The following is a 14,691-nucleotide window of genomic DNA, read 5'->3' on the forward strand; positions in this document are numbered from 1 at the left end:
CCCGGAGCAGAAGGCTCCCTCGCCACCGAATTACCGCAGAAGCGGGGGGCCCCCCACTGCTGAAGAACCCAGGCCCCCTGAATCCTCTGGGCGGCCCTGAAGCTGAACATTCCTAACTGCAAGAGGATTGCTGATGTGCCTAGAGTTGAGCATATGCTTACATGTATTACTGGGTTCAGGACACCTTTAAAGCAAAAGACTTGCTAAAAAACCATTATCCGACCTCTCTTCTTATCTGGGGGAAAATAGGCATTTATATGTAGGAATGTTTCTGTTCGAACAGGACACGCTTTCCTATCACAGAAGAAGCCAGCAGCGCCTCCCTCCTGGCTTGTATCTGGGTTACCTGAAACTCTGCAGCTCCGTAGATCAAATCAAAGTCCTTGTACTGCAAAAACTGCCCAACATTCTGTGTCATGTTAAAATTCGAGACAACAGCAATGTTTCCAAGTAAGTGATTTTTTTTAAATACTCGTTCGTTTTAGACAGTTGATCAAACTTGAATAACTCAAGTGCCAAGTGTGTGAAAATATGCTCAGTTTATGTGGGCACCAAATATGAAATCTACTTTATAAACAGAAACAGAAGAGGCAGATAACTAATGATTAATGCTTATGGTCACAAAAGTGCTGTCAGTAATTGCATAACATTGAATAAAGAGAAGTAAAGTGAACTCAGAGATTTGCAACCTACAAAGCATTGAGCACTCTGGCCCTAAGATAACAAAGAATTCAAGCACTGAGGCATTGAAGTCAGGGGACTGCACACCCGCCTAAAGTTAAGCATGTGCTTAAGTGCTTTGCTGGTTCAGGACCAGAGCACTCACCACCTTGCAGAGCCCATGGAGTATAATATTTATTTAGTTTATGAATTCTACTGTATGCCCCTTATCGACCATCCATCACGTTACTTGTTAACATTTAGAGCTAAATTCTACTCTCAGTCATAACCGCATTAAATGTATTGTTGGTTGCGCAGGTATAATTGTCAACTATGTTTGGCACAAGCTGTGTACCATAGAGCTCCATATTGACCTCAAATGTGCACATGCTTACGTCCATCTATCTGGTATACAGAGGGCCTGATCCAAAGCCCATACTGGTTGAAAATCCCATCAGTTTCACTGGGATATGGCTCAGGCCCAAAGACCCCAATCCTGGGGCTCTGTCTGGGTCAGTATGACTCTGATGGTAGGAGCAGGACCTAAAGGCCTGATCCAATGGGAGTCTTCTCATTGACCTTCAGTGGGGGATGGATCAGGGCCTAAGAGGGCGTTAAGTCACTTTAAAATATAGTCTGATACCTAGTTTCTAACCTCCTCCTGCCCCTAAACAATAAAATAGATGATGACTGAAAAAACACATTTATTCAGATGCTGTCAGCTCTGGGTGCTCTCTGTGTTGGGTCAGCACATTCTTCCTGGTTCTTTCTCCACACTCCCCACCCCTGGGGCAGTGCATCAGTGCATTTTCTTTCTTCCTCTGTTTGTTTTGTTTCTTTGTTAGCCCACGTGGTTCCATCAACCAGCCAAGAACTTGGCAAGATTCAAATATGGGCTGGACATTTATATGGATAACAAGACTATCCAGTGTTATAACAGTTAATACTAACAACAATTTTACATTACATTACATCCTTCCCCTAGTAAACAGGGCAGAAACTATTCTCCTCTATTCCCCGCTGTCATTTGCTGTTGCTTCCATCTGCTCTGTGCTATGGAGCTTGACTGTTCTGCCCAATTCTAAGGATTCTTCTTAAATTATCTCTTGGGCATTCTCGTTTCCTCACACCAGATGGTTTGCACTTGACAGCTTCATGTGGGAGACTGTGTTGGCATCCAGAGTACATGTACCAAATATGTCCAGTGCTTCCTTCTGATTCTTGTGGAGATGGGCTGCTGGTTGGTGTATTCTTGGATCTCTTAACAGTAGTTTGGAAGGGATACAAAACCTCATGCCTCAGGGTTTAAATCAATCTCTACTATTAGGAATTAGGCTCAGACCTTCGTATGGGGCCAGATTACCCCATTATTGTGGGGTTTCCTGCACCTTCTCCTGAAGCATCCAATGCTGGTCGCTATCAGAGATAGGATACTGGACTAGATGGACTATGGGTTTGATCCAGTAGTGCCATTCCTATGCTTATCTGCTCTAGAGCTGAATCCAGTTCATTGGCTGCATTCAGTACCGGAGATGTCTGCAGCAGATAAGATGTAGAACTCACTAGTAAAAGCAGTTATAGACCAACATACATTTTAAAAGACATGGAATGGAGTTCTTGTCAAAGAAAAAACCTTGCTGAAATATTTTGAAGGCAGTTGATTTTCAGATGTTAGCAAGAAATGGTCAGCATGATGTACATGTGCTAGAAAAATTAAACAGGAAACCTTTTTAGGTTGTTTTTTTAACCACAAACAAGCAGGACTGCATCATTTTAGAACATTTGACTATTTTAGGATTAAACCCTCAACAGATCCCAAATGCACATACTGTAAATTCTTCCTTGTGCACTGAACCTTTTGTTATATTTCTAATTTTAACTCAACATACAGAGATGAGTGGGAATGGCTCCAAATGCTTTCTGGCTTGGAATCGGTGGAAAGTGTGGATCATGCTTCAGACTGCCCTACTTGGTTGTTCTTCTATGAGCTCCAGATGGCAGTGAAAGCTCTCCTCAAACAGATCAATCTACCTCTGCGACAGGTATTAAACTTTGTGGTATTTATCACCTTTATTTTTTTTTTCACCTGGTTCTTGGGAACATGAATGAAATCTAAAAACTGTATATATTTCTACTGGTGATTACATATTAGAGTTGCAAAAGCAAAGCAATCAGAAAGAGTTTAACTAGGATTATTTTAAGTGTGTTGGCAATATCAACTGGTAAAAATCACCTTTAGGATAGTGTGCTTTCCTGGAGTCTATGAATATATGGAACTAAAACACTCAATCAACAGGGCCAATTTTTCAGTAGTCTTCCTCATTTGCATTTGCAGGTGCATGCCTTTGTATTTGTGCAACTGCGTGCATGGTCAAACAGGCACTTTTGCACACACATCAAGCAGTAAGGTGTGCCTTTATCCAACTTGCAAAGGCAAATATGTATTTGCCTGTGGCCATGGGGAATTTGCAAATTCCTGTAGGTGCACATGCAGATATTGTAAGCACTTATAAGAAGATCAGTTGAAAATTTGGCCCCAAGTGTACTGTTGAGTAAATTCTTTGACATCCCATGGAAATTTGGTGCTTCTGAAAATGTAGCTTCAGTCTTCCAGATAGACTGCTCTGGAGACTGATATCATAGACAGGGATATCATAGGCAGGAGCAGTGCAAGCTTCCCTAAATATATGGCGATATACCTATCTCATAGAACTGGAAGGGACCCCAAAAGGTCATTGAGTCCAGCCCCCTGCCTTCACTAGGCAGGGACAAGTACTGATTTTGCCCCAGATCCCTAAGTAGCCCCCTCAAGGATTGACCTCACAATCCTGAGTTTAGCAGACCAATGCTCAAACCACTGAGCTGTTCCTCACCCCTTCTACTGCCATTGACTTCACTGGGGCCAGGATTTCACACAGTGTCTCAACTGAGCTATCACCAGTTGAGGTGAGAGCATAGGTGAGTCTTCGTTGCCCATTCAATCCTTGGCCTCTGCTGATGCTGCCATTAAAAATGCCCATTAGGGCTGTAGTAGTGGAGACCTGTCCAGCTGGAACTGGACTGAGTCCCCACGCAAATGTATTTCACATAGGCCATTAAACAAGCCTATAGTGTGTTTATAATTTATGTTTCACTCACACATCGCTGCATGAAGTAGGAATTTGCTGTGGTTATACAACAAAAGACATTTATCCAATTGCGCCCAAGTCATAGGAGATATGTGTCTGGTACAGCCCCTGCGAGAGACTCTGGATCTTTAACTTAGGCTATAGTTGCTCGTTCCTTTAGGTCTCCAATTCAATCCCTGGTAAATTGACCAAGATAGCAGCAGATGCACAGTTACTATGGACCAGACTGCCTACCCTTTACTTACACTTGTGAGCAGTTGCTCACACAAGAATTCGCCCTGACTTTAGTGAGGCTACTTGTCTAGCACTATCCTACTCATGGTGAGTGAGGGTATCAGAATCTGGCTCTATGGCAAACTGCAGAATAAAACAAATCTGAACAGGTAAAGAATTTGCTGGAGGAAGGATAGAAAAGATTAAGAGAGAAGCCAAGCTGTGGCTGTAATGCAAGAAAAAAATTAAAAACCGTGAGCCTAATTCTTATTCGCAGGAAGGTCACTTTACCTGTTCCGGCAATGTAAAAGAGGCCTTGCGGTGGAACTATATTATTGGTATACTCATTTTAAGGTCTCTTTACACTTCAGAGAGGTGTAAAGTGGCCTTAGTGTTAATGAATCAAGTCCAATTTTTCAATGAAACTTTTTCTTAATACTGAAGGGCTGGGTTTAGGCCCTACTCAGACCCTGTGCCCATGCAAAATCCCAATAAGACCTAAGTACATCCAAAATTAAGATTTTCTCGCAGACTTTAAGGTCAGAAGGGACCATCATGATCAACTAGTCTTACCTCCTGCACATTGCGCACAGAACCTCACCTACCCACTCCTGTATTAGACCCCTGACCTCTGGCTGAGTTACTGAAGTCCTCAAATCATGGTTTAAAGACTTCAAGTTACAGGGAATTCACCATTTACACTAGTTTAAACCTGCAAGTGAGCCGTGCCTCGTGCTGCAGATTTGCGGCCACTCCATCCAATTTCAGAAGCCTATCCAGAGCTCTGTGCTAGGGGGTCCCCAGGCAGGACTGGAGTGCTCATGCCAAATTATTCATGTCTTCTAAAAACTAATGGAGTTCTGCTGAAGGCAGTGGGGACTGGGCAGAGTGTCAGCCCACGTCCAGACTAACCCGCTGTATCGGCTGGTTAAAATCGATTGCTCGGGGATCGATATATCACGTCTAGTCTGGACGCGATGTATCGATCCCCGAGCGCGCTTACATCGATTCCGGAACTCCATCAACCCGAACAGAGTTCCGGAATCGACACGGAGAGCCGCGGATATCGATCCCGTGCCGTCTGGACGGGTGAGTAACTCGATCTTAGAAATTTGACTTCAGCTACGTTATTCACGTAGCTGAAGTTGCGTATCTAAGATCGATTTTCCTCCCCTAGTCTGGACGTGGCCTCAGTCAGAATGCAATTTGTTCCTTAGGCCCCAATTCAACCACACACTTCAGCACATGCTGAGCTCCATCACCAATCAATGAAGCACTTAAACATATCCTTAAATCATGTGTTTAAATACTTGGCTGAATCAGGACCGTAATTGTGGATTAAGGAATTTAATTTATTTGTATTGTGGTAGCACCTAGGAGATCCAGTCGTGGCCCAGGAGTCCCTTGTAGCAGGCGCTGTACGAATACCAAACACAAAGACAGCGTTTTACACGGCAGCTACACAACAGCCTTCATCCAACTACTATTTGTGCCGATTTCCCTTCATACAGCACTTGCTAAATCTTTTCAGTCCTGTGTCGGGTAGGGGTGGGGGAGTAGTCGCATATTTCTCTTAACTAGTCCTAAATTGAATCTTAAAGGTTTTTAATTGAATCCATTTTCATGTTTTCACATAATTATACAATCATAATCTTGAAAAGCATAGGGCATGTGACCATTTTCTGCCTAATAAGAAACATAAATGTTGTTTTCAGGGGGGTTGTTTGTGTGGGGAGTTTTTTTTAATGTGAAACATTACAGCTTTAAAGCCTGATTTTATGTAGCGACATTAACCCGTGTTTATGTCCCCCTAATATTTATGTTTTATAAAAATTCCGAGCTTGATGTTGTGCACGTTTGCTTTAAAGTTTTATATCATTTGGGGTGTTGTTTATATAAGTGCCATGTTGTAACTCTCTCCCACTTCTTTTCCCGCACGTGTCCCTCTGCAGGCTAAGCACTTCCGTCTGTATACACAGGAGGTGTTGGAACTGGGTCACAATGTCTCCTTTCTTCTCCTGCTCCCCGCCTCAGACGACGTCTGCACTGCCCCAGGACAGAATAATCCTTACACCCCACATTCAGGATTTCTTAACCTCCCTCTTCAGATGTTTGAACTCGGTATAGTAGCTTGTTTCACCTAGAAATATTAACCCAGACTCCTTATAATAAAATCACAAAGTTGTATCTGTTTTCCCCCTTGTCCCAGTGGAGAGTGAATAAATCACATGATGGCTTTGGCAACAACACTACCTATAACTGTGTACAAGTTATAGAAGGAGCATAGCGGCTGGAGTATATACTGTAGCCGTCATTATTAAAATGCAAAGCATAGAGCAAAAGCCCACAGTTATCAAGCATAAGCCCTGGTCTATTATGGAGGAGGAGGAGGATGCAGGGGCGGGGGGTTATACTGCTCGTAAGATGCCAAAGCTGATATTCTGAGGGCAGCCACAAAAATGTCTTTATTCTGAAGTGAGGTTGGCATCATCGTGGAGAAGAACTAGGTCAATGGACAGATCTAGCAGTTTTATAGTGCAGAATTATTGCTATAGATGATCCTACTCAGGGCCTGAGACCCCAGTGCTTTAAAGATGTTCAGAGCTAGATTTCACACGTCAGGCCCATCTCTTTGCTTTTCATCCTGAAACACCAAAGGTCCCAATGCTAGTGTAGGAATGCAGCAAAATCCCCATGGTGAGGAGACGAAGAATCCTGCATCACAGCCAGTTCAACCTCCCTGTCCCACTGCAGTGCATGCTGGGGTGGCATTCCACAGAGTGGGGTCTCCTGGCTGACTGACGGGGAAGGAAAAGATGTTCCTGACACACCTTTCTCTCAGTTCCCTCCATGGAGCGGAGAGGGGCCGAGGATGGGAGCAGCCCAGAGGATCTCACTGTAGATTTCAGAGCGGGGATAAGAGAGGCAGCTACTGAGCCTGATACATTTGCTGGAGGAAAGACAGGGGGGAAACCTCTTTCTGTTTCCTCCTTCTGCTCAATCTCCCTGGAGGGGAAAGGGAGAAAGGAGCAGCAATGGGCATTCCCTGAACCCCAGCAAAAGCTGCCACCCCAAGATAGGGAAGGGCAGGAAAGCGCATTCATGGTGGTGGGGGTAGAAAGGCTTCATAATTGTGTGTCCTTCAGGCTGCATTCACTGATCAATAGGGGCTAGATCAGTTGTGTGTGCAGGGGGACGGGGAGCTGGTATTAACTGGGAAGGGGGGGCTGCATTAGGAATTGTGTATGGGGCAGGTGGGGAGGCAGCATGAACTGAGTGTGATAGGGAAGAAGAAACTGGATAGCAGGAGGCTATGGGAGGTTTGGAAAAGGGAATCCCAGGTACACGAAAAGCTAAGCCTGAAGCATGGTCTGTTTGGGGGGTAATTGCACAGAGACCTCCCCTTCCTCCATAGCCCTTTCTGAACCTGGTATCCCATGAGAAACCCAGGCAGGGACTCTTTCTCCCAAACCTCCCAGGAGCTGGGGTAAGAACACTGGTTCCAAACGTTGGAACCCCTGAACGTTGTTGCCTGTTTGGCCCAGAAACAGAGACCCATTTTTAAATATAAAATTGTTTTAAAGGACGTTTTCCCCCTGAGTGAGTCAAGTAAACCAGATTTCACTCTGTAACAGGCCTCCTTCCCCTCACTGAACTTCTACCAGGCCACAGAACTGATTTAGTGGTGAAAATTTATACATCAAAAAACATGAATGTTGCTTACGGTGCAACACACAACAAATCACGCATGTTCCACATTTTGGTCATTTGTCCCATTTCTTAGTGGTTCGAGCCACACATTGGCAAGTTTGAAGGTAGAGATTTATGAACACACCATTAGCTGCAAGATAGAATATAGTCATGAAACAAATATCCCAGGTTCAATTTCTCTGTTTTCATTCAAATATATAGTGGGTGTGAATAGGGTCATGCTTTTGAGTCTAGTCCTGTACAGACAAGGGTCTTGTAAGAAAGCAGCAGAAGGCAACAAGTGTGAGAATGCAACTGATTGAACTATAAGAGGGCAGGATGTCCTGGGATTACACTTTATGCTACTTGTGATTCTGAAATAAAGAAATCAAGTTTTCAAGTCACAGGTGTGTTATCCTCTGTAATTCAGTTGAATCCTCAATTAAATCTGTTTTGGGTTCTTATCCCAGCACCTCACAATCGTTAATATATTTATCCTCACTAGACAAGAAATTTTAGCCCCATTTTGCAGATGGAAACTGAGGCCAAGCTAGGCTAATTAGCTTGCCCAGGGTCACATAGGAAGTCTCCCCAGTGCTAGGCTAGGGCTCTAACTACTGGACCATTCTTCCTCGTGGATTCAGTTCTGCCTTTGCTAAAGCTGAGTCAGTTCAGATGCAGAGTGGCCTACTCACTGCTGTTTTGACTAGGGTGGAGCTGTGTTCTTTTCCAGGGGGATGCACAGCTGTGTTATTTCCTAGGCAGTATTCTAAAATGCCATTGGAGTCAATGTTGTGGTAAAATAACAGATTAGACAGGTAAGGGGAGGGTAACTCAGGATGTACAGTCAGGCTCTGGGTACAGATCATGTTGCCCATATGAGAGGGGAGAAATGAACTCGATTTGCATAAGTGCATTCACGTTGGCTGAAATTCCCCCCTGGGCAGAGGGCCTGTGCACCATTTAAACCTCACTGTGTGGTGCATAAGTCCTGGTCAGGAATGAATCTTGCCCCTTGCGCACACCATAGGTTAGTCATAGACCAGAGTGAGGCAGCGTAGCTGGGACAGCTTGCTGCCTGCAGTAGGGAAATGGTGATCATTCCTGTGGTGTTCTGGGCCCACTCCTCGCTGCCTAGCGAGGCTCCGGTGATAAGCATGTGTAATACAGTGGAGAGAATAACAATGAATGCTAAATTTTACTCTTTGAATAAAAAAGTAACGAATCCTGTGGCCGAAAGCAGATGACACGTTCTCTCTGATTTATTACATACGTCTCCCCAACATTCTATAAAATGGCTGTGTTTCACATCGAAAATATTAGAAGCTTCCATTCCCCATTAGCTGGTGGCTACCAAATATATAATTGCAAAACCACAAAAGACTATGTTGAAGTAACATTTGTTAAAGTAACATTAAAGGCTCTGCCTTAAAACCACAAAGGCTAGAAACTTCAGCACTGAAGCTGAAACCACGGCTGTAATTCACTCAAGAGGGCAGCACATACGGCATATATGCTGTAAGACCACACACTGTTCGGACTAGATCTTGGCAATATCTAGGCACAATGAGGGGACACAGCAGAGCGGAGAATTCTGTCTTTGACTCTCCATTTTCTGGGGTTCTTGGGTTCAGATTAGACCTCTATTGTTCGATGAACAAAGTTGTCGTAGTTTGATTTCCTATTTGTTCTGTCATATGGTGTGCAAAAGAGAGAAAGATATGGGGTGGGATTTTTTCATTTCTATTTTTGATTGGAATACAGGCACAACTACCCCTACAGGCACAACAAGCCCCCTGCCAAATAATTAACAAACCATTCCGTAACAAGACAAAAAGTACCTCACTGCCATTCCAAGGTATGTGCTCTATGACCGAGTTTAGTAAAGTACCAAGGAAACTTGATGTCCTCTAACAATTTGTAGGGGCAGTACCAGGTTCCCAGTAAGCAAGAGGTTATATTCTGGGTTCCCTTCTTTCTCCCTATGCCTGAGTTTTCAGGGGATGGATTGTGAGAAAGACCTCAGAAAAGCATAATTGTTCTGCCCAAATTGTGGCATTTCCTGAAATACAGGGTATGTAACTGCCGTGATAGACACTTTAATTACTGCCCTCAGGTTAGCGTTGCTCGAACTGGCCTGCTCAAACTGCTGTGTCCACACTCACTCCTGCATGGCACTGGGACTCGTAGGGACATCGCCCATGGTTCTTTGCACTGCAGTAAGCTCTCCGAATTCTCTCTCAGTAAATTGTGGGTGAATTTGTATGTCCTTTTTGGGCAGATGAGGAGAATTGTGGGAAGGCATTGGAGGACTAAAGTTAAAGTCATCAACATCATCAAGGCCACAGATAGAGACGTGACATTCTCTGCAAGGGTGAATAACTGTCAGTGATCAGGATGTGGGCGGCCATGCCCAGTGGTTAGAGCAGGAGTCAGGCGTCGTAGGCCAGGCGCCAGAGCCAAAGTCAGAAACCAGAGCTGCAGGTCAAGGCTGAGTTACCCAAAGTGAGGCAAGGCAGGAGCAGGGCTGGGAACAAGCAGACACAGGAGCTATCACAGCTGTGGGCAAATGCTTTGAGCAGCCACCTAACCATTGCTGCGGCTAGGCCTAAGAGCAGGTTTGCCGACTCTTCCAACCAATCAGATAGTGTCACCACATTCATTAGGTTGCCCAGAGTCTGGCTGAGCTGCAGGTCCTGATTTCTGACTATTGAGCAGTTCTTTGTGGACGCTGGTGTAAAACAGGGCTGCATTTTCTCTCCATTGTTGTTTGGCATAGCCGTAGGCTGGATAATGAAGCATATTAGCCAAACAGACAATGGTACAGCATGGGTACCTGGCAAATGCCTGGAAGACCGAGACGTTGCTGGTGATATTGCGCTGTTAAGCGACACCTCTGGAAAGCTACAAGGATAGACAACCTGGCAAAAATAGCAGGTCAGGTAGGGCTCAAAATCAGTTACACCAGAACAAACATCTTTGAAACCCAGACATCAAGTGAGAAGAGAATCAGGTCTTTATTATTTATTTCTGGTTGAACATGTTCCATCAAGAATTTTAATAATTGTCTAATTAAAATGTGTGTTCAAGAAGGTAAGGATTTCAGGAGCAGAATGTAACACTAATTTTTTTTTTCTCTGTCATTTTCACAGTTCATTTTTGCTGTTACAAGGAGAAATTTTTTAGTCTGTATTGCCGCCTTTCTGCTGTCATAGAGCTGGACTCTCTGAAAACTCAGCAGTCCCTAAGGGAAGCAATTTCAGACGGGGAAGTTGCTGCTGCCAAACAAAGACACCAGCAAGTTTTAGACTATATACAGGTAACCGTCTGTTTCTGAGTAGGCCAAAGAGATGTTTAAGGTCTATAATTTGGAATCTAAAAGGAGAATTATTTGTAGACATCGTAAAAAGACCAGTGGTGTCAACGTTTTGATTTTTATGGAATTCCAAACCCAGAGCACAAGTTCTCTGATGGTTGCTTATGTAAAAGAGATTTTTTGTATGGACAAAATCAAATGACAGTTACACTAGAATGTTACAAAGAAATGTCTCCGTTTGAGTTATAGAACTGACTCCCCTCCATGTGAGGGAAGCCAGTGACAAGCACAGGGCATTAGTCTGGCTCATATCTTCTCTCTTATTCAGGGACACACATTTATTTCTCATTGGCAGGTTACAAAGAAAAAAAATGAAAGTTATCTTGAGGGCACATGCTATAGGAATAGATCATTGTCAATAAAAATGATCTGAAGACAATGTGATGCAGTAACAACACAAAGAACCAGTGAGACGAGGGTTATCTGTGTGATAGGGGCCCTTTACACCAGGGTGACTCTTGTAAACCATTTTGGTAACTAATACTCCTTAGTTGAAACTTATGACTCTTCCACAAAGCATTTATGGATGCGGTCCATCTACAGAACAGGGCACAGATCAGCTGTACAGCCCTTACTCTTCTGCAACTCAAGCCTTCTCCAGTTGGAATATGGGCCAACAAAACTGTTCACCCCCTCTGTACAGATTTGTGGCCACTTAAATCTACATAATTATGGATCAGCTGACCATGTCTCTGCTGATCCTTGTCGTGCAGTCAAATCCACCTTTGCAGTAGCCTCTTTGGAGCTGCCTTGGAGCTTAGTGGTACTTCATACATGGTGGCATATCTCATTGTGCTCCCACTGTAAAACTGCTTTCTCCCCAAGTCCTTCCACACTCTCACACTTAGAAGAGCCAAATTGGTCCCAAGTATCAGAGGGGTAGCTGTGTTAGTCTGGATCTGTAAAAGCAGCAAAGAATCCTGTGGCACCTTATAGACTAACAGACGTTCTGGAGCATGAGCTTTCGTGGGTGATGCATCCGATGAAGTGGGTATTCACCCACGAAAGCTCATGCTCCAAAACTTCTGTTAGTCTAAAAGGTGCCACAGGACTCTTTGCTGCTTTTACAAATTGGTCCTAGTGCATGAAACCTTCTGGAGCTGCTGGGGGAATGTATGTCTTTTACATGAAGGGTGAAATTCACCCAGGAGCACTAGCAGGTCTCAAGCATTAGGACCAATTTGGCTTTTCTGAGCATGGGCGTGGCAAGGGATTTGGGTGCGGCGGGGGGAGAAGCAGTTGCCAAGTGGCAGCAAAGTGAGACGTGCCACCCCATGTGCAGTAAAACTAAGTTCCAAAGCATCTCCAAAGAGACCACTGTGTATGTATAAAATTGCAGGGAGAGCTATAGATGCAGAAACTGTCCCTGGTCCTCTAGGGTGTCTCAGTTCACATATATATTCCTCAGAAAAATCAGGAGAGTACTTTAAACCTCCGTGTTTTGTACTGAATTATTGTGAAAACGTATTAGCCTTGTCAGTTTTCCTCTCAAATGAAAACCAGCTGTATTCCACCTTTTGGCGAAAACATCTCAGCCCACCACATACTGCAATCTTCAGTGGCGACCACAAAACCGCAAGAGCATTTGTGTGATCCCAGATCTAAGACAGTGTTGAAGTTACTACACAAACCAAACATTGTAAAGAGCAAAGGAGTCTATATAAACGCAGCTCTGAAAAGGAGTCAGAGGGCAGCCAAGAAGAAAAATAAAAAATAGCAGATAAGGTACTTGGAGTCTAAACCAGCATGTTAGTAAGAAGAAATGTGGAGGCATATTCTCCAGCAATGAAGCTGAAATTGCAATTAAGTTATAATTTATATACTGAAATGCTTCAAGTACTCTCAAACTGTATAAGAAGCATAGCTCGTTAAAAATGATTGGCCAAGTATCCCTGGAGAAACCTTATAATGGTATTGGGGAGAAAACCGATTGGCTTTATGTTTTAGTTGAAATATTCTCTCTCCTGCATGCAGCTAGGAGATGAGTTATGGAATGGAAATCTAGATTCCTCCAAGCCAAACGGGTGAAGAGTGTGCTAGCTTATCGACCAATCACATCGACCTTTTGGAGTTACACTGAGACCTTGAAATGAGATGCGATTATCTTGTCAAGTCCCTTTATTTCTCCACAGTTTGAGGTAAAATAGGTGAAAAGATCCACTTCTGAAGAATCCTCTGAACCACCTCTCGTTACACTTGGGGTGACATTCCAGTCCCATTGAAGTCAGTGGCAAAACAATCATTGACTTCAGTGGAGCCAGAATATGCCCTTTATTCTTATTGTATGTACTGCTTGCTGCTTCTCTGCAACTTGGGAAACAATCCTGATCTGGTGTAAGAGAATGGGCCTGGCACAAAGGGCTCAGGGTAGAATTCTGGGGTGCCATAGAGAGTGATGCAAGTAACACAATGGGCCTAATTCTCCATCGCCAGGTGCCTTGTGTTGCCATTTGCACCAATGCCAAACATCGGCAAAATCCTAGGGTAGCATTGTACACTCTGTGCCCTCACGTTGTGTTGGTGGCGATGACAGCACAAGGGGCAGGGCAATGGAGAATTAGGCCCGATGGGTGCAATTTGCACTGTTGTGGCACTCAGTGTGCCACTTACACAACAACGGGGCAGAATTGGAGGTTAAGCAAGAAGGGCAACCAAAAGAGAGGATGTGTTGAATTGCAGGCCCTAAGCAATCTTCATTTGCAGCCTCCTATTAATTGATTTCTCCACTGAAGCCCCATTCCATACCCCCGGCATGGAAGGTACCACTCACCGACTCCCAATTCAGCACAAGTTACTTCATTTTATCATTCAGACCCTTTCACTGACCAGCTCCCCCATTGTTCTTGGCATCACTGCAGAAAGTTGGCTAGTGGGGCTTCAAGGCATGTCCATTTAAGCAGCTTGAGTGCTATCCCTTAGGACTCAGTCCTGCTTTATGTGAAGTAGGCTGCACTGGAAGAGATGTGGCAGTCCACGTGAAGCTCTGGAAAGGGACCTGCATCACAGGGATATTGCACCAGCACCATAGCTACATCCCTTCAAATGGCTGCAGCAGCACCTATTCAGTTGTCAAAGCACTTACATCAATTAAAAATAACTACTCAGTTCCACTGTCAAAAGACATTCTTCATATTAAAAGGTGCCCACTTTCCTCTCTGCGTAGACACTTAAAGTCACATCTTGCTATCGATTTATCCACACGCCTCCTATTGCCTCAAGAGGATTTCAGTGCATGGAACTGTGGCACAGCTCCCATTGGTATTAATGAAATGGGTGCGAACTAGAAAAGCTTATAGGGGCTTTTGGGGTATTGAGCCAGTGCAGATGCTTTCCCTCTATGCGTAATGAACCAGTGTGCTAGAGGTTTTGAGATGGGTATTTTCTTTTATTGAAACCAAAATTAAAAAATAAATAAAATCTAACATCTGAACAGTGGCCATGATGAAATAGTGGATTCTGTCCAGTTCTCAGCCTACAGCTGTGGTCTTCGTTAACACAGTCACCACAATAATTAGCCCCTTGTCAGCGAACTCAGCTAATGGGTAAGGAAACTGAACTGCACCTCAACTGGCCCTACAGGTGGTTCCTTCAGGCCAGTTTTGAGGCCCTTCGGCCCAGTAGATG

General features: G+C 44.1%; 1 protein-coding gene across 1 annotated transcript in view; it reads left to right on the forward strand.

The window, feature by feature from the left end:
• The window catches only part of ANKFN1 (ankyrin repeat and fibronectin type III domain containing 1), a 178,912-nt gene that overhangs the window by 156,391 nt on the left and 7,830 nt on the right, over positions 1-14,691 (forward strand). The window contains exons 14-17 of the mRNA XM_050920155.1: positions 284-450; positions 2,552-2,702; positions 5,954-6,122; positions 10,844-11,010. Of these exons, the coding sequence (XP_050776112.1) occupies positions 284-450; positions 2,552-2,702; positions 5,954-6,122; positions 10,844-11,010 (654 nt within the window). The remainder of the gene's footprint in view (positions 1-283; positions 451-2,551; positions 2,703-5,953; positions 6,123-10,843; positions 11,011-14,691) is intronic.

Source organism: Gopherus flavomarginatus, chromosome 12 (genome assembly GCF_025201925.1).
Source record: "Gopherus flavomarginatus isolate rGopFla2 chromosome 12, rGopFla2.mat.asm, whole genome shotgun sequence".
NCBI classification, from domain to species: Eukaryota; Metazoa; Chordata; order Testudines; family Testudinidae; genus Gopherus; species Gopherus flavomarginatus.